Source organism: Hydra viridissima, unplaced genomic scaffold (genome assembly GCF_058129835.1).
Source record: "Hydra viridissima isolate aposymbiotic clone 2 unplaced genomic scaffold, HvirCarnegie_v1 scaffold_5, whole genome shotgun sequence".
NCBI lineage: Eukaryota > Metazoa > Cnidaria > Hydrozoa > Anthoathecata > Hydridae > Hydra > Hydra viridissima.
In genome coordinates this window covers 10,443,217-10,463,493 of record NW_028324304.1, presented here as the reverse complement: position 1 = coordinate 10,463,493, position 20,277 = coordinate 10,443,217, and the positions used below count along the sequence as shown (strand labels likewise).

The following is a 20,277-nucleotide window of genomic DNA, read 5'->3' as shown; positions in this document are numbered from 1 at the left end:
GCGACCATACATTTATAACCAACATATGGCACGCGAAAAAGAGAGTTGAACTAAAATGTGGATAAAGGTGGAAATTAAAAAAAGAAGAGGAGTAGCTAAGAAAGCGGCCTTAACGTCCAGTTAAAAAATTACAGCTTCATTTTAGTTAAGGTCTACTTTTCCTTTAAGCCATTCTCACATGAGTTCTACTTTTGAACTTGTTTTTAACAGTTCCAGCATTTGAATTTGTCTCCGAAATGCAACATTTTTTAAAAAATTGGATAATATTTTTGTATAATGTGAGGAGGAAGAACTAAAAAAAAAATGACAATCGATAAAAAAATGTACACAAGATGATTCATCAACTCTTTACATAAATAAGTGATAAAGCGTTAGAACAAAAGTTAAACACAACTGGGAAAAGATGTAAACACAAAGACGCATAAACGATAAAGTGTAAGAAAAGTTAAATACAACTGGGAAAAGACGTAAACGCGAAGACCTGCCGCATAAATAAAAGATGAATAGGTATCGCAACCGAAAAACAATCAAAAACTATAAAAACTCGAAAAAATAAAGAAGAGACGGAATAGAGAGGGATCAAGATAGAGATTAGAAGGACTGATGAGTACGGTCGTCTCTTTGGAAGGAGAGAAGAAGAAAAGAAGACCAAGTTTTAAAGAGAAAGTTTTTAGAAAGTTTCAAGAAGAATTTTAAAATGAGAGAATTTTGTGATAAGAAAATTACTTTGGTAAACAAGCAGTTTTATAAGCAGTTGAATAAAAGAAGAAAAGAAGATTTTAACATTGGTTAAAAGAGAATAATCAGAAGATTCAAATAAAGAAGAGATATTTGTAACAAAAAGAAGATATAAAAAGGATGAGTAATTTATGTAAACAGTTTTGAGCACTGCAAAAAGCGTTAGAGAATATTATTTGTATTATATAAAAGTTATGAATATAAGAGTGCTAACCATTAGACATCAATAGAATATTTTTTGAGTTATATTATAGAATACACTGAGGACGGCGAATATTAGTTTAGTCCTTTTAGATTAAACCTTACCCATTCCTAACCAAATTATCCCGAAACCTCGCCCTTTCCTAACCAAGTACTTCCCACACCACTACCCTCGATCCCGACCTCCATATACCTTCGCAACCATACAACTCTAAACCCAAACTTCCCCTTACCTTCATTAACACTTAACAAACATCAAATTAAATTAATAACTTAAATTGTTAAGAAACGCCGCCCTCACAATAAGTGTGTTAGTATTTTACTTCAGTATTGCGGTAAACTAGTCTGATCAAAAGGTTTTTTTTGATAAAAAGATTTGTATAAAAGTTGAACATAGTTGTTTAAGTTTTAGTAAAAAGTGTGTTTTGTATGACTTCCCATACTTAAATTAACTTATTGTTTACTTTATTGTTTCGATAACAATTTGGCACCAGAAACCCTATGAACATTTCAAACATTCAAAAAAAGAAAAAGAGTAGTAGTGTCATTTCCATTTTTTAAAGTACCATAGAACTTTACATAGCCATCTAATATGGTAAACTTAAGGTACATCCAGAACGAGTGGTAGCCAAAGATTTGAAATATTTTCTCCACCGTTACTTTACCAAACTTCAACAGCATCAACTAAAAGGAACTCTTCTAAATGTGATAATAGAGAGCTTACGATATAAAAACTGCAACGGCAACGCAGACGACAAAGGTCTGGATCGAGCGGTTGCGACTTGCAGTTGCGGTATTCCAATAAAATTAGTTACGAATTTCCGCTTCAAAAAAAAGAAAACATCTTGAAATAAACAGAAAAAATTTAAAAATGGCTCCTTTAAGAAATGCTAGAAATGGTTTATTACTTGCATTAGAATCAAATATCATAGACGACGAAAAATTTTTACAAATGTACAAATTAATTTGCCTAAGAATCCAGATTTACCGTTTCGGAGTTAAGCAATTTTGTTTAGAAATCATGTCTGATGATGAATGCAAAAGTGATTTCTACGTAGTGATATATATCGCTAACTCAATTTACTTCAACTACCTCAAGAGTTTGTATGTTATAACGGGTTAAAAGTTACTCCGGTGGAAGCACTGTGTATTTTTTTAAAACGGTTTTCCTGCCCATGTAGACTACTAGATATGATACTCGATATATATATATATATATATATATATATATATATATATATATATATATATATATATCGAGTATATACATAAATATATCGAGTATATACATATATATACATTTATACTTATGTATATATCTTAAATTTGTATCAGAAATTAAATAATTACTTTGTTACACTTTTGGAGCAAGTGCTACTTTGATCCATTTATAAGCCGTTTTCAGAAAACGCGAATTTCAACGTTTTGACGTTGCGTAAAAAGTTTTAAAACGGCATTTCAGGGAATCCCATCCATTGCGCATGCCTAGTGTCAAGTATTTATCATAAATTGTAGAAGTTGCCGTTGCAGTTTTCTTATCGTAAGCTCTAAAATAATGTTAATCACAGAAGAGATTTGAAAAAAAAATTATTTAACACAGGCTTGGTCGGGAAAGGCGTGCGACCGCACTCTGATCTTGACCACGCAAACAATATTTAGTTGCGACAACTTGCCCACGTTTTCATAGATGTTTTGAGAACATTTCAAAAAATAATCGAGCGCAAGAAAGTTAACTGGACCGATGAGAGACAATTACAAAAATTAAAAGCGGCCTGATTAAATTGTTGTAAAATAAGTTTAGAATAATTAATAAACTTCGTCTATTATAATAAAGCGACACTCTTTTATATAAAGTAAAAACTTACTATTAATAAATGCTTAATAAAGAAACAAATGTTATTCAATTTATCAAAGAGTTTAGTATAATTTCTTTTATTTGAGTACTTCTGATTTATTTCAACAAGATTCTAATAAACAAACGTTTGCTGATTTATTTAATAAATAAAAAAGTCAATCTTTTTTTAACCATTTCGCGCTTTACGTAGTTGGCCTGAGTTTTGTTTTTACATATTACCACTGATCTCAAAATATAACTGGATAGCGTATACGAAAAAATTGTTTGAAGCCAGTTTTGGCCTCCCAAGATGGCGGCGGAATTAAGGAATGGTGATATGAAAATTAAAAAACTGATGATAATCAAGTTTTATATCTTAAGCTCAAATATTGATAAATATATAATTTTCTAATAAAAATCTAGTTTTTTTGTTTAACATAAGATTTTTTTCATAAAAATAACGGAATATCACATATTTACATAAATTTCAAATATAAATATTTTTTTATTTAAGAAAACATATTCTTACAATAAGTTGCTCTATGTTAACTTTCTGTTTTTCGTTTTTTAGAATAAATATAATAAAATAAAAATTCTCAGTAAAACTAAGTACAAATTTTAATTTTAATTTGCTTAAATTTAGTTTGTTTAATAAAAGTAAAGAAAAAGTATTTGTTTGCTTGTGCAGAAATCTCAAGTTTCAAATAGTTAGCGTTTGTTATATAATTTATGTACCCTTTAGTTCTTAACTACCCAATGCTGTGTGCTAGAAGGTTAATAACACAACAGCATGGTAGGCAGCGGATTTTATTTTTAAGAGAAAATGTTTCTTAGGCATTAGTTCATCAGATAGGCACTAAAAAAATTATAAATGCTGCATGAACTATTAGCTGAGCGCTGTGATTACACACAACTCAGAGGTTCCTTCTAGAGTTATTACATATATATATATATATATATATATATATATATATATATATATATATATATATATATATATATATATATATATATATATATATATATATATATATGTATCACATCATATCATAAAAATATTTTTGATTGGTTTTTGAATAGGATAAGTTTTGTTTATTGCTTCCTAAGCTTTTTTCCAGCTATTTTGGCAGTTTGTTTTTTACCCAGTTGATAAAGATATATTTTTGCATAGTTTTTTGAAATAAGTTTAATCAGTGCAAATAAATGGTTATCAGTTATAGCTGAGTCAAACATATAAGAAGTTTGTTCATTAAATATTTTTGAGTAATCAACTGATCTCAAAACAGCCCCAGAAATGGCATTTTGAATTCCTATTTCATTTGGAAGGTTGCCATTTATTGAGGCAAGCAACCTTTGGAAACATCTTTCAGTTTCTTCGCATATGATAGCAACACTTTTAGTTGGTTTAATTAAACCTCCTCTGTCTTTGAATTTTAAAAAACTGGTTTGTTCGAAATGAAAAGAAAGTACTAATGCATTCCAACATTTAATGCAGATAGTTTATTGTAAATTTACGTATCATAAATTTTTTGATCAGATACATAATGTTGATAATGTTTGATAACATACAAAATATATCTTATCAAAACATTCCCTTAATGATTTGTTTTGAATAACAAGTTAAAATCAATTGACTCAATTATTGAGAGCTGAAATATTACAAAGAATAATATACAAGTAAAATAACATATTAAAAAATAATATTTTGTACTTAATATTTTTATTAAATACTATATCCATTAATTACATATATGTATTAAATAATCCTAAAAGGAACCCCTGAGTTGTGTGTACTCACAGCACTCAGCTAATAGTTCATGCACCATGTACATATCTGGTATCTTGCTACAAAAATTGAAAATATAAAATTTGTCAAAATTGTATGTAGACACCACTGCCGCTTACCATACAGTCAAGTTATTAACCTTCTAGCACACTGCATTGGGTAACTAAGAACTAAAAGGTACATAGATTATGCATAAATATTATTTAATCGTAAAGTATATCGAATATTTTGTACCTTAGTATCAAAATAATTACTTTAATTGTCTGATTTTTTTAGAAATCATTTCATTTCTTTAAAGTCATTAAAACTTTATTTCATAGTCTAGTTTTTCTTTCAAAACTCTATTTATTTTCTTTAATATTTCTGTAAAAAGCCTTATAAAATGTACACAGATTACCGCTAAGAGCTCCGATCGCCGCCATTTTGGGAGGCCAATTTTGGCTTCAATTTTTTTTGAAAAAGGCAATCGAATACGCTATCCAGTTATATTTTGAGATCAGTGCATATTACATACAAATCTTTGTAGTACGACGAACAAAAGAAACAATTAAATCATTCAGTTACTATGACAATGTTAGAAAGTTGTTTTTAACAGTATCTTCAAAAATGTTTAAAACAATTCAGCAATGTGCGAGACCCCTGAATCAGCGGTCTATAATGATCAGTATCCAAACAAATTACATTCCAAGTGAATTATATTTTTATTTTTTATTTTACTAACCAAAATTTTAACGGATGGTTTAGTTAAAGTAGTATCGAATAATTCTTTGACAGCGTTTACGGAAGGAACTTGTGTGGTGACAAAGTACCAGGTAAAATTAAAATAATTAGCTAAAATTAAAATAATTAGCTTGTTCTTAATTTGTGACTCCAGGAAATAATTTAAACATAATTTTTCTACCATTATATAACTTTTAACTGTAGTTATCTTATAATTTACTATATTACTAAGTGAATAAATTTTTTAGAGAATTGCTTAATTTGAACCATGATTTTTTCTTTGATAATAATAAAGGTTGATCGCCATCTTAAAGGGCAAAGCCATAGATAAGCGGTGCTGATTGATAATGGTAACTCAGAAGATCCTGGAAGTAGTTGTGTTGCTAACCTCGATATGGAAAACTCGTTACCTATTACACAAGACAACCGCGAAGCGCTATTAAAGATGACTAGAACAGCCTATGAAATGGCTCTAAAACCAAGCATGCCACATAGCCATTTCAAGACACTGATCAAATGCCAGAGACTTAATGGTGTACTCCTTTTAAAAGGAAAAGACAACAATAAAGCAGGTTATTGATTTTTAGGTTCAGTTTCTTTTTCGTAATTTGATAAAACAATTCAAATGAAAAAATCAAATTAAAGTTACGTTACTATTATAATGAAAGTTTAATTTTTTTTCAAGATTTTACATCCGAATGGTCTTATCCTTTTGATTTATCCATTTGATTTTTTAATTTAAAAAATATTAGTTATATCTTTTTTTTTTTTTTTTTTTTTTTTTTATTGTTTTTTAATTTAATTTTTTGCACGTGAATCCTTGCCTGTTTTGTAGATTCTTTACTTGATATGAACAGTTTGGGTGGTATGGGTGCCAATACCATTAAAAAGGCTATTGATAGCATTTTTATTGAATCCGGTGTTTCGTTAAAAAAGTTAGTCGTTAAAAAAGTTAACAAATAGTTCTGCGCATGCGTAACGCATGGTCAAAGAACGTTCGTTACGGAATGAAATTAGACGTTAAAAAAGTTGCATTGTTTCATTAGAGTATGTAAAATAATAAAAATTAGTGTATACTTTATATTGAAAATGGCTGTCCATGTTTACTCAGTTGCTGAATTTATAAGCTTTACTACTGATATATGGACCAGTAGTTCAAATGAAAGCTTCATGAGCCTGACAGGTCACTGTTTAGACAATACATTTAATCAGAAAACTGTTGTACTTAGAATAGTTCCATTTCCTGAGAGGCATACAGCAGCTAATATTGCTGAATTGATTGAAGATATTATGGATGAATTTAAAATATCACCTTCAAAAATTCATTTAATAGCTAGAGATAATGGTACAAATATTGTTAAGGCTATTAAAGATAGCCCATATGATAGTATGGCTTGTTTTTACACATACTTCAACTAGTAATTAATGAGTGTATTTTTGAACAAACAGTAGTCAAGAATGTCATTGCAAACTGCCATTCAATTGTTAGGCATTTTAGCCATTCTCCCCAAGCCTGCCCTAAACTTAAAGCTCTTCAAGAAGCAAACAATGTTCCTAAGCACATACTTATTCAAAATGTTCCAACAAGGTGGAAAGTACCTGTCATATGTTAGAACTAATTTATGAACAAAGGAAACCTCTAACCATATATGCACTTGAAAATGGTAAGCTTCCTTTATTAAATGCAAACAAATGGATGATTATTGGACAGTTTTGTGTTTTGCTAAAAGATTTCCACAAAACAAGAGATCGCTTGAGTGAAAGAAATTCTATTGTCTCAGATATTATACCACAGATACAGCTTTTGAAACATTTCATTAATAAAGCTTTAATTGATGACAACTAATTCAATGGAGAATAGTTTCAAACAATATACTGATAACTATAACATCATCTTGTCAATATTTCTTGATCCCAGATTTAAATTAAAAATGTTCAAGAATGAAAACACCTTTTCAGCTGCTAAAACAAGTACTGAGAACATAACCATTCAACTTATTAAAACCCATGAAAATATAAAAAACATCAAAGTTACTGAAAATGATCGGTCTGCAGCTTGTGACATTGAAAATATTGATTCAGAATATGAAAATAATGGTACAGTACTAAATGAATAGAAAGATATAGTAGAAATGGGTTTTGACAATTGCTTCAAAGAACTTGTAGGATTTAATTCTAAATAAATCGGTCAACCACAAACTTTAATTTCAAATGAAACTTTATTAAACAAAATTCAACACTACTCAAACGAAACCTTATTGACAAAGAAAGCAATCTTTTGTTGTGGTGGAAATCACAGAAAACCAAAATGCGACTATTAGCAAAGCTTGCTTTAAAGTATTTAAGCTGCCCACCATCTTCTGTGGAGAGTGAAAGACTTTTTAGTATAGGTGGAATAGTATAAACTGCAAAGAGATATAGCTTAACAGGAGCTCATGGTGAAATGTTATTATTTCTGAACTATAATATGAGAATTTAAAAATATTTGATTTTGTATATATTACTATAATTAGTATAGTATAATTCTTTTAGAAGTGAGTATCTATGTTCTATTTTTTCATGAAATATAATTTATTTAGGAGTTTAAAAGCTTTGATACTATGATGAGGTCAAATGAAAAAAAAAATGTCATAAAAATTGTATAACTTTGTAGAATTAGAAAATTACAGGGAAAAAAAATTTGGAAAAAATAATTGAAACTCTCTTTGAGAGCTTTTGCTCAAAAATAAAAAAAGAATGCCTCCCAATGCCTTAATCAAAATTTCAAAGCATATTCTATTGTGGATTTGAGGTTTGCGCAAATAAAAGAGTATTGTCAACCGGGGTAACTTTGGTCAGTTTCGGCAGTTTTTCTTAAACATCTCTGAATCTTATTAATTTTTTACAGTTTTCTCTTTTACAGTTAGGTCTTGGCTATAGGCCTCTATATTTATTTTTTTAATTTTTTTATTACAAATATTTCTTTTTAAACGCCGAAAAGTGACCAATGTTACCCCAGGTTTTTATCATGTTTGATCAATAATACCCCTGCTATGGGGTAACATTGGTCACTTTTTGGAGTTTTAAAAAATCATCAGTCCTTAAACACTTAGAAAAACATGAAAAGAACATTTAAATGGACAAAAAATTTTGCAACTAGCTCCCTGTTATTGTGCAAAAGTCATTAAAAGTCATTTTCTAGTGGATCATTATCGTCATCTGAGGATGATGACACTTCTTCAACTCTTGCTCTTTTCTTGTTATTCTTGGTGTTACTGTTATTCTTGGTGTTATTTTTATTCTTTGATGTGGTAGGAGTTGTGTTATTCACCAGATCTTGACGTGTTATCGCTTTGCCAGGTGTGATCTTTTTTCCTCTGGTGCGATTTGTTTTCCCATCCTGTCCACAATGTTTCACTAATAGACCTATATCTTCATTGAATACTTCCTTTACAGTACTACCGGTACCTCCTCCAATGTCTTTGTTAACCTGTGGTAAACGCTTCATGACCATTTCTTTATCGAAGGGAAATATTCCACTAGCCTTGAAGTCAGATCTCAAATTATCGCTTTTCAATTGACGTTGCAGTAGAGCAAGAAGACCGAGGAACTGATTTTTTGGTATTGATTCTTTGATGCGCGTTTCTATCTTTAGCGGACGGAAAACAGCAACGTCCAGCGGTTGAAGCAAATGGGAAGCGTATATTCCGAAGTGTCGACTAGCCTTTCTCACGCTCATTCTTCCAGTTAAACATTCTTTCATAGCATTGGACAACGTTTCTTGACTGTATGAAGTTGCATATGCTCTTGAACCACGCTTTCGCTTATATTGCCTCGGTATTTTCACCGGCTAAGAATTCAAATGGTTCAATAAATGTATCAGAAGTGTCAAAAAATGCAAAAATAAACTCAATGTAGTCTAAGAAGTAACTGTGCTATATTCACAAAAACTGTTGATATACCAAAATTGTTGATAAAATAGTCGATATATATTGTTGGTATCTTTAACAAAATTAAAACATGTTATCTTTGTTAAATTTTAGGAATTTAAAAAAAAATCAACAATTGACTAAAGTTACCCCGGCGACCAAAGTTACCCCAGTTGACGGTACCATTTTGAATTCTTTTTTAACGGGCAAACATTTTTAACGCCGTAAGGCGTTAAAAAAAGTTGCAATTATTTCGCGCATGCGCAGATTTCACATTTAATAAACTTTTTTAACGACTAACTTTTTTAACGCAACACCGCACAGTGGGCCAGTAGGTGGACAAAATGGGAAAAATTTTAGTTGTCTAATCTTGAAAACTTATTTAATTTTAGTATCTATATATATTAGGAGAAATTTATTGATAACTTATTTATATTAAATCCCTTAGTTACCAGGACTCTAAGCATTTGAATATTGAAATTAAAAAAAAAAAAAAAAAAATTTAAGTAATTAACGGTGATATCAACGTTGTGTTATATTTCAATTACATCTACGTTTTTGAAACAAAAAATTAGTACATGTTATTCTAGAGTATTTAGAGATAAGAAAAACCAAATATGTGAAATAAATTTTCATAGCATGTTATCTCAGTTATACTTTGAAAATCACAGATTAAAAAAAAAATTCCTTAAGAAATTTGTTTTTTGCCGCACTATAATTAATAATTACCACAATTTGCCATGTATTATCTTATATTTATTTGATCTATATGATGCTTCAATTGAGCTTTAATTGATTGCTCGTCCCCTTAAATCCCCGTTCAGATTTTATATATGTTTTAACTTGGTTGCTATGGTACTAAATTTTGCATGGCAACAACTCATTTTTACATTAACGTTGTTTTAACAGTATTTTACATGCGCTAAGTACACAATATTGGGGGTATGTATTAAAATGAGATTCACAATTCTTATGAGATTATTTTTTTTGGTTAGTAAGCATACCTTACTTTGCATAGCATAGCAACAACATATTTTCGGTAGTTGTTAGTAATTTAATTACTAACACTAACAGTAATTTAATTACTTTTAATTTTAATTACTAACACTTGTAGTAACTTAATTAATAACAAGTATTAGTAGTCCGGACGGCATATATATTATAACATTAAACTTTTAAATACAAAATACTTGTTACAATAATAATTTAGATATGGTTTTATTAAACTTAGACATTCATAATTTTCTCCAAAAAAACAATCTTAGTATTTCAAAACAATATATTTCTGAAGATATATTAAAATTTATTCAGCCAAAATTGGCTGATTTTAAAGACGTTGATTTTAGACACGCTGTTCAACGATTTGTTTACTTGTATAAAAAAAAGTCGAAATCTGCAAACTATACTGTCAAAAATTTTGAAAAGAAGTTTGTAAGCTGGCTTAATGAATATTTAATTGTCAGAAAAAAAGACAATGAACCAACTGCAAGTAGACGTGGTCGAAAACCAGTTGCATTTGATAATAGTTCTAATAAAACTAAAAAACGGCGTGTATCTTGTTTAAGTGAATCTCATTCATCCAATGAATTATTTTTTGCTGCTAATAAAAAATTTAGAGATGAATCTATTATTATTGCTGCCAAGAACGTTTTAAATATTTCAAATACAGATAAAGCAACTAAATATTCAGCAGACGAAGCACTGGCTTTAATAATTGATGCAAGTCTGACAAAAGCTTCCTATCAATTGGTTAGAAGCGGAGCCTTGGAGAAAGAATATAACATTTACCCTGCTTACAATGATGTCAGAGATGCAAAATTGAAATTTTATCCTGCAAACATAACAGTGGAGGACTATTCAGCTTCAGTTCCTTTAAAAGATTTAATAATTCATACTCTGATAAGAATCTGTGCAGTTCGGGAACCTGTGCTAAGGCACTTGATATTGAACGACAAAGCAATAAAAACAATCCCAGTTAACCATCCCAACTGGGTCCCAGCTGGGATTGACTGGGATTGAGCTGGGATTACTGGGATTGGGTTCCGGCTGGGATTTGTTCTGGGTGCCAGATGGGTCCCATACGGTGTGAAAATAACGCCGCAAATAATATCTGGGTTTTTACTGGGATTGGCATGGGACTTCGTAAATGATTTACAGCTGGTTTGAAGTTAGGACGCGTGGTTTAATGGTAGCGTGTATTTTCTAATCAAAGCATATTTTTTGGCATCGTTTTTATTAAAAAGTTTTATTGAAATAAAACTGCAAATTTTAAAGTGTAACGCGGCTTGATTTAGATTGAATATACACTTGCATTTGGAGTAAATATACACAGGAACTTCATTTGGTTTTTTTATTGTATTTTTGTAAAAAATATTTACATATCAGTTATAATTCTACATAAAAAATTCTATAGAAGTATGAATATGTTAAAATCAATATTTAGTCATCCATTTAAAAAATGGTTTCACAAAAAAAAAAAAAAAAATGTGACATGCTCTCAAATTTTTTAGATGCCCTGCATATAAGAAATTTTAGATAAAAATTTTAGACTGAATTTCATAGCCATTAATAAGTTTGAGAGTATGTCAACGTTTACTTTTTTACAGATTTGTAAAATGCTTTATCAAACTGAAGTCATGTTTTTTATTTTTAATGCTATAGACAAATGTGGAAATTTTTTCAAATTAGTTTATATGGTTTGGTGTGCTTACAGTTATGGCTTAGTCACTAAGTCATTACACATTAACTCACTAAGTAAGTGTGTTTTGTTTTAAGTTATCTTTTTCAAGCAAATCTCAATGTTACTGTGCAAAATATCGTAAGGTTTTACTAATTAAACTGCCATATCTAAACTTTAAATATTATCTATAAATACATAAATGTTTTACATTTTCTATAAGTTATAGAGTTGATAATATATTACTTATATTATAAATACTGTAACTGATATTATAAGTTATAATATCAGTTACAGTATTTATAATATAAGTAATATATTCTATATAAGGTTTTTTATGAAAAAATGTTTAAATTACTTATATTGTGAATTATTTGTTAATAATAGTAAGTAATAGCAAAAATTATTAGGTGTTTTAACCTTTTACTTTATTTGTCTGTAATAATAAAAAATTATTACAATTTGTTTAGATATATTTATTTTTTAATACATTTTTAGAATTTTTTAAAACAAAATATAAATTTAGAATATAAAATCATATAATGGATAGTTTATTGCCTTTTTCATATAATTATCGCACTAAGCGTAGAAAAATAAACACTGCTGTATCTAAACTGCTATCAGAAGTTCAACATAAGTTTGAAAACAATGATTTGGTTAAAAGTTATCAAAATGACTCAAGCTCAAATGATCATGAATATAGCTGCAATGTATCAGAAAGTATTTGTAACACACATGAAATTATTACAACAACTACAGATTTTACAAATCAAAACAATTTTATGCATGAATTTGCACCATTGAATAAAAGCATGAATGTAATGACTCAGTTCCATGCAAGTGCAATAAACACAGTAAATAGCTGTTGTTCAGACAAAAATGAATATTGTGCTTGTGTATCAGATACAACTGATGAAGATTATGGTGATAGTGATTTAACTTTTTTTTCTGAAAGTAATGACTCCAATTTAACTAGTTTCAATGAAAACTTAGCAAATTGGGCAGTTTCTTTTAATATTTCACAAAATGCAACTACACATTTACTGCAGATTTTGAAACCACTTGTTTCAAGCGTACCAAAAAATGCCAGGAGTCTTCATCATACTCAAAGAAAAATTGATATAAAAAATGTTGCAGGAGGTGAATACTTTTATTTTGGTATTAAATATTGGTTATCAAAGTTTTTGATAATGGTTCCTCAAAATCCAGAATTAAAGGAACTTAAGTTGCATATTAACATTGATGGCATACCAATTTTTAAAAGTTCTAATTCATGTATTTGGCCAATTCTTGGAATGTTTAAAGAAATTTCAGATAATGTTTTCCCAATTGCCATATTTTGCAGTAATAGTAAACCTAATCCAGTAACTGATTATTTGAAAGACTTTGTTGCAGAAATGAAATATCTAGAAAAGTCACCATTTGAGGATAGTAAAGGTCATAAATTTATTGTAAAACTAGATGCAGTAATATGTGATGCCCCTGCAAGAGCATTTTTAAAGTGTATTAAATCTCATACTGCATATCATAGCTGTGAGCGATGTTTACAAAAAGGTCAATGGTTTGGAAAAATTATTCTTCCTAATTTATCAGCTCCACTTAGAACTGATGAAAGTTTTCATATGCAAGCAGATAAAAAGCATCACATTGATAACATGATATCTCCATTTTTAGATTTATCATTTGGAATGGTTTCATCTTTTCCACTTGATTATATGCATTTAGTATGCTTAGGAGTAGTTAGGAGAATGATTAATCAATGGGTGCATGGGAGTAAAAAAAATCAAAGTTTATCAAAAACATCATTAACAACATTATCAGAAAAACTAGTTTTATTTAAACAGCATGTACCAAAAGAATTTTCACGCAAACCTCGCTCAATATGGGAATTTAAACACTGGAAAGCTACTGAATTACGTCAGTTTTTGTTATACACTGGTCCGGTAGTTTTAAAAGGTACATTGCCAAATGATGTTTATTTAAACTTCTTGGATTTATCTGTTGCTGTACGTATTCTTTTAAGTCCATCGCTTTGTGAAAATTATCTTGATTATGTTAAAAAGTTGCTAACATATTTTGTTGCTACATTTTGTAAATTGTATGGTAAAGATCATTGCGTTTATAATATTCACTCTTTAATTCATTTGCCAGATGATGTTAATCGTTATGGTGCTCTGGATAAAGTTTCTTCTTTTCCATATGAAAGTTATCTTGGAAGATTAAAAAAGCTTGTGCGGCGACCTCAGTTTTTGTGTTTTCAAATTGTGAGAAATATTTTTGAAGGACATTTGAATCCCACAGATCAAGTTTGCAATAATAAAAAAAGTGTTTTTAAAGAGCTTCACACTGAAGGTCCAGTTCCTATATCATATCGTCACTGTTTGCAATTTAAACAGTATAAATGTGCTAAGTTTTTTGCTTCAATTAATGATTGTTTTAAAGTAAACGGTAAAGTTGGTGTTATAAGAAATTTTTTACAAGTTCCAAATAGCAAATGCAATGAAGCTTATATTGTTTTTCAAAAGTATGAACTTTTACAACCATTTTTTACAAATCCAATGAACTCTGACTTACTTTCAATTTTTTTTGTAGAGAAGGTATCATGTTTTAATAAAATATTCTCTATTGTAGATTTAGATTGTAAATATGTAAAGTTACCATTTAAAAATGGATTTGTAATTATGCCTCAGATGCATCTGTACTAACTCTTTACTTGCTTTTTTTTATATATTCTTATTGCATTCTACTGTATCTTTTTTTTTATTAAATATTTTAAATTTGTTACATTCCTTGTATAACATACTTTAATATAAAGGCATATGTTAGGGTAAATACTGTAGTAAAAATTATTTGAGTCGTAATTACTCAAATAATTTTTACTACAGTATTTACCCTAATAATAATTACATACTTATTAAAAATATGCCATCGTATTGTTGGTTGAGTGTGATGCCTATTTTATTAGATTAAAATGTCTTATGCAATAGTTTCATTTGATGAGAGTAATGAAACAGATTTTCTTCCATTAAACTGGATTGCTGATGGTACCTTACTGAGTGATATTCCTATGCGAATTAAAAAGCATCATTTAGTCAAGTTTTACTGGCCTCCTCTAAAAAATCCAGAAAGTGTTTCTAAGGCAAAAAGTCGATGTTTAGAGGCAGAGTTAAATTGGCCAACTTATACCGCACGAATTTTGGCTACTGCTGGTAATTTTTTTTTATAATTATATAAACTTTTATTTTGCATGACTTATACATATGATTAAAAAATGTATTGTGATATAAATTATTTTTCAAGTTATTTGTATTTAAATTCTAATCATGTCATTTCACATTTAAACTGATGAAACAAATCTATGAAAGTCATTCCTAGTCATAGACAAACATTAATATTAAAAAATAATGTTGTATTAGATTCACTTCAGGAGGCTCGTCAGAAAGCAATATTGGCTGAAGACACTTCGAACCTCGAAGTTAAAAATAACAGAAAACAAAGAAGGTGAGTTCCATAAAATTTTGTGAGTCTAGAAAAACTGTACGAAATGATCTTGAAGAATATAGCAATTATAAATCTTTATATATACAGACTATATGTTTTATATATACAATATATTTATATATATGCTATTTTTTATACTTTATATATATATGACTGTATGTTTATATATGCAGCAGTGTCTATGTACACTTTGCTTTTCTACTCAAAGAATTTATTAATTTCTTTAAATAATTTATAAAATATTTAGAATAAATATTATACAAGCTGATAAAAGCGATACAAGCGAAGTTGACTCTGATTGCAGTGAAGAGTTTATTGAACAGTAATCTTTTGTATTAGCGATGTTATTGTTAATATTAATAAATATATATATATATCTTTCTTTTTTTTTTTATTAGGAACAAGAAAGTTATTCCTGTGCACAAAAAATTTAAACATGTAGAAAAATCTACTTTTTTACCCAAACCAGAATGTTCATCTCCAATTCATATTATACCAAAGCCAGCTCCTCCTTCATTTTTATCAGTAAAACATTCTGATATTTTCCAGCAATCTGATTGGAATGAGTGTGATATTGAAATTACTCGTCATAATAGTGAGTTAATAAGTTTTACCATTTTTGTTTATTTGTTTTTTAATTTATGTTTTGATTATGCTAGTTGCGCTTGATTTAGCAACTGTTGTTGAAAATAAAACATATATGCCGACACCCAGTTCTTCTGCTAACAGTAAGCTTTTATGTTTTTTTCTATATTTATTGTTAAGCCAGATTTTTTAATGTAGCTAAAAAATATTTTTTTTCCATGAGTTGTATAATAATGAAAAAAAATTACCAGGAAAAAATTTATCTTTTATATCTTCCTTTTCATTTTAGTACAGGAAAAAAAATTTAATAAGTTATTGAACTTGTTTGTTATTGATAAGTTATTAATAAGTTTCATAATTATCAAAATTATCTAAAAGTTTATTTTTCAAAAATAATGTTTATTTGTTACTTTATAGCTGCAAGTACTAGTCAGACTAACACAATATTAACTGCAATTTTGACACAAATTGAAGACATAAAACAAACCCTAAAAGTCCATTCTGCTATTTTGCAAAGCCTAGGGCAACGAGACCAAGGCATAAATGCAAGTTTATGTCAGCTTCCAGAGGATATTAGATTACCTATTTTGACACATGAAGATTTACTGATAATGGATCAGAAGTTGGTAGATCCTCTAGTGAAGAAATGTATGGTTAGTAAGATAAATGTTTTCAAATAATTTTTTTTTTTCATTAAGTATTTTTTTGTATTATTAGAATTTTTTCAATAATTATCTAACTAATTTTTTAAATTATTTTCTAACTAATTTTAGACTTTTTGTGTAGATTAAAGTGATAGCTGAAATTGGTGGAGTTGATCTTTGCAACTTTATAAAACGATCAATTAAATTTCTTCTTGGCAATGATCTCTCTAGAAAGTTAAATCTTACTGGCCAAAATCAAAAGCAACCATTTAAAACATTGAATTTGTTTGAAGTTCTGTTTAGTGAGTCTATACATATACATGTACACACATACATACATACATACATACATACATACATACATACATACATACATACATACATACATACATACATACATACATACATACATACATACATACATACATACATACATACATACATACATACATACATACATACATACATACATACACACACACAGACATACATACATACATACATACACACACACACAGACATACATACATACATACATACATACATACATACATACATACATACATACATACATACATACATACATACATACATACATACATACATACATACATACATACATACATACATACATACATACATACATATATGCACTGTAATACATTGTAAAATTTTATCAGCTTGCCCACTTTTGTTTTGATTTTGACCCTGAAATGGTCATAATCAAAACAATTCCAATTTGTAAGCAGAAATCTATAACTTTTTGGTGGGTTAGCATTGGTTTTTTCAAACCAACAGGTCATGACTTATTTATTTTTTTGTTATCTAAATTTATTTAGTAATTAAACTTATATCTATTAAGTGTACTTCAAGCTATTGTCTAAAATTTAAAAAAAAAAAATTTTTCTAGGTAGTGTGAAAGTCAATGCAACTACTCAAGATGCAAATAAAAAGCAAGTTGAGGCAGAACTTTCAAAGTGGTTTTCTAATTCACGGGACCGTGGTAGTGATTGTCGAAAAAAGGGAAATAATAGATTAAAAGATGTCACCGGATAGTTCTTTGCCGAATATTTTGGAGAATAAAATTATTTAAAATTATTTTGATTTTTAAATTTGTTGTTTATTTTTAATTTATAAAATTAGTGTAAAAGTGGACGAAAGCACTAAAGAAGCGAAACGATAAACTTTATAGCAGAATTTTTGTCATGCGACTATGGTGGCGATATGAGAGAACTACTGTGGCAGAATATTACTATAGTAGAACAGTTTTGCTTCAAATCATTGTATAATAACAGTTTTTTGTTGCATAAAAATATGAAATTCAAATCTGTTTTTTCAATTGATTCGTAAAAATTAAGTTAGACCTAATACATTTTATTGCCCTGACAGCGAATTTAATATAAATAACCTTTACTTTTTAATTTTATATAAAAAATGCGTCGCTTTTTAATCAAAATATTGCCACATTTCGCAGATTCGAGATACAGAAAATCTGCGAAAAACAAACTTTAAAAAAATGAGAAAACCCGCGGTAAATGAAAAAGTGTCTGGGTTCAATATGGGATTTCCCGTCAAAAACCCAGACTGATCCCAGATGGGACCCAGTTGGATCCCACTGACAGAATCAAGATGGGACCCATGTGGGATACCCAGATGGGTCCCAGTATTTTCCCCAGTTGGTTCCCATCTGGGACCCAGTTGAAATGGTTAACTGGGATGACACTAACGTGTAAGGCTGGTTTTGATGGTGGTACTGGCCAAAGTATTTATAAACAAGTTTTATCAGAACCCGACATTAACAGAGATTTAAAGCGTGAAGAATGATTATTTCCCAGCGAACATTGACAGATGGGTACCATATGGTTTTTAACTGGGCTTACGGGAACGGGATTTAGAAGGGTTTGTGTTCTGGTTTCCAGACGGGTCCCTTACGGTTGAAAAATTAAGCAAAAATAGTAATATGGGCCGCATGTGGTGTTTATAAGGGCTAAGAAAACTGGGATTTTTACGGGTTTCCCATTAGGGACCCATCTGGTGAAAGTAATATGCGGAAAAATCTATGCAATCAGATCATTATCGCCATTTGCAACTTACCTTGGGCAAAAAAGTTTTTACAATATAACGTTTAAATTAAAGTTATAATCGTTTTCTCGTTTTATGCTTTTTATGAAACTCTATATTAAAAGTTGTTATAACTATTTTTATTTTTTATACATAAATTTTTCTCTTTTTCTATCTTTAGTAAAAAGTTGAAAATTTTACAAAGTTTTACATGCAATTTGAACAATAAATACTTTAAAGAATTCATTAATATTTACGTTTATGAAAAGTAACGCCACAAGGAAATGCATATAATATTATAAAGTTGACGTGAGTGTTTTCATTATTGTCTTTCTTCCTTGTGGCATATATTCTTAGAATCATGAATGGTTTTTGAAGACCATTGAACGTTTTTCTGTAAATCCAAAAGTGCAATTTAGTAATATTTTATTCCTATATAAAGGAGATTGCGGAGTATGGATTTTTTCTACTTTCGTTTACATTTTGTAGAAGAGTAACTTACTGTGTAATTTCTGTACTGTGTTACTGAGTAAGATGTTGTATGCAAATGTTGCATTCAATGAAGAAAACAATACCGATTACGTACCACTAATTTGGTTAGTGAATGCTATGAGTGAAAATGTGTTATCAAAAATTTCATCTAGAAAATCTACAGATTTTTATTGGCCTCGCTGGACAAATATGAAAAAAATAGACTTAGCTAAATCAATATGTCAAGAACCTGAGGTTGGATGGCTTAGGTTTTCAGGAAGAATTTTTTCAACTGCAGGTAGTTTATATAATATTCTCAAAGTTAGTAAAGTAATAATTTTGATAATTTTTTATAAATCTATTTAAGCATTTAATCATAATTATTGAAATTTGAAAATGAAATTTTGATACATCAATAATTATCATAAGTACTTTTTAAAATATAGACACAGAATCTGAAGCAAAAGAGAAATGCAGATATGCAGAAGATACCTCAAATGTTGATGAAGTATATCAAAACCAAAAAAATAGGTATATAAAGTTACATAACTTTAATTTAACATACAAAAGGTGTTTATATTAGTGTTACTCCGCTTATGTTTATGTAACTGGCTTAAAACTTGTACATTTATGAATCATTAAAATTTCAAAAAAAAAAAAATACTTTTGATATTTAGCCAATCCTTTAGAGATAATCAAGAAAAGCCTTTTGAGAAAAGTGATTAAGATATTGTTTTAATACTTGTTTTAATAATTGTTATCTATTATAATGTTAGGTTCCAATTAAATATTTGTCATTTATAGATTGCATAAAAATTTTTATGTATATTATAGCTTCCATTGTCAAGGTTTTTCTGTAGGAGAAAATTTTAATTTTTTATAATATTTTATAGTATATATATATATATATATATATATATATATATATATATATATATATATATATATATATATATATATATATATATATATATATATATATATATATATATATATATATATATATATATATATATATATATATATTTATATATATATATGAAATATCAAAGGGAATAGATAAATATCTAGACTTAGAAAATGTCAGAATTAAGCAAGCTCTATGTATGTATAGAGTGTTCAAGGGGAATCGAAAATCTGTCCGATTTAAT

At 28.7% G+C, this 20,277-nt stretch overlaps 4 protein-coding genes and 1 pseudogene across 16 annotated transcripts in view; 4 read left to right on the top strand and 1 right to left on the bottom strand.

Moving 5' to 3' along the window:
- Nucleotides 1-20,277, bottom strand: part of LOC149888584 (uncharacterized) — a 33,436-nt gene that overhangs the window by 5,333 nt on the left and 7,826 nt on the right. The gene's annotated exons all lie outside the window — the stretch shown is intronic.
- LOC149888585 (uncharacterized) overlaps nucleotides 5,674-20,277 on the top strand; it is an 18,781-nt pseudogene continuing 4,177 nt past the window's right edge.
- Nucleotides 12,364-14,575, top strand: LOC149888588 (uncharacterized). Its single transcript, XM_090087125.1, has 2 exons — nucleotides 12,364-13,820; nucleotides 14,016-14,575. Exons 1-2 carry the CDS (start codon nucleotides 12,407-12,409, stop codon nucleotides 14,567-14,569), a joined length of 1,968 nt encoding a protein of 655 aa, XP_089943251.1. The 5' UTR covers nucleotides 12,364-12,406; the 3' UTR covers nucleotides 14,570-14,575.
- On the top strand, nucleotides 14,747-17,920 carry LOC149888587 (uncharacterized). Of its 8 annotated transcripts, none has more exons than XR_016452426.1 (8): nucleotides 14,747-15,073; nucleotides 15,281-15,365; nucleotides 15,613-15,687; nucleotides 15,764-15,960; nucleotides 16,025-16,093; nucleotides 16,368-16,603; nucleotides 16,737-17,392; nucleotides 17,505-17,590. XR_016452426.1 is itself a non-coding variant. In XM_090087143.1 (8 exons), exons 1-8 carry the CDS (start codon nucleotides 14,836-14,838, stop codon nucleotides 17,648-17,650), a joined length of 1,191 nt encoding a protein of 396 aa, XP_089943269.1. In that variant the 5' UTR covers nucleotides 14,747-14,835; the 3' UTR covers nucleotides 17,651-17,920. The 8 variants fall into 8 exon arrangements, 7 of the variants coding, with proteins under 7 accessions (XP_089943269.1, XP_089943268.1, XP_089943264.1 ...); XM_090087143.1 differs by having other exon boundaries at nucleotides 16,040-16,093; nucleotides 16,737-16,896; nucleotides 17,505-17,920; XM_090087142.1 differs by having other exon boundaries at nucleotides 16,737-16,896; nucleotides 17,505-17,920.
- LOC149888586 (uncharacterized) overlaps nucleotides 18,452-20,277 on the top strand; it is a 3,775-nt gene continuing 1,949 nt past the window's right edge. For 3 of the 6 annotated variants that reach the window (XM_090087162.1, XM_090087160.1, XM_090087161.1), the window contains exons 1-2: nucleotides 18,452-19,424; nucleotides 19,573-19,657. In XM_090087162.1, coding sequence (XP_089943288.1) covers nucleotides 19,190-19,424; nucleotides 19,573-19,657 — 320 coding nt within the window. In that variant the 5' untranslated portion in view covers nucleotides 18,452-19,189. Of the gene's footprint in view, nucleotides 19,425-19,572; nucleotides 19,658-19,803; nucleotides 19,845-20,277 lie in introns of all 6 variants that reach the window. The other 3 variants (XM_090087164.1, XM_090087159.1, XM_090087158.1) reach the window with 3 other exon arrangements.

Excerpts from the sequence above, each read along its gene's own strand:
- LOC149888588 (XM_090087125.1), top strand. The coding sequence starts at position 12,407 with ATGGATAGTTTATTGCCTTTTTCATATAATTATCGCACTAAGCGTAGA. Across the intron at positions 13,821-14,015 it reads TGGTCCGGTAGTTTTAAAAG|ATGATGTTAATCGTTATGGT; the intron begins GTACATTGCCAA and ends TTCATTTGCCAG.
- LOC149888587 (XM_090087136.1), top strand. The coding sequence starts at position 14,836 with ATGTCTTATGCAATAGTTTCATTTGATGAGAGTAATGAAACAGATTTT. Across the intron at positions 15,961-16,024 it reads TGAAATTACTCGTCATAATA|TTGCGCTTGATTTAGCAACT; the intron begins GTGAGTTAATAA and ends TGATTATGCTAG. Across the intron at positions 16,094-16,367 it reads ACCCAGTTCTTCTGCTAACA|CTGCAAGTACTAGTCAGACT; the intron begins GTAAGCTTTTAT and ends GTTACTTTATAG.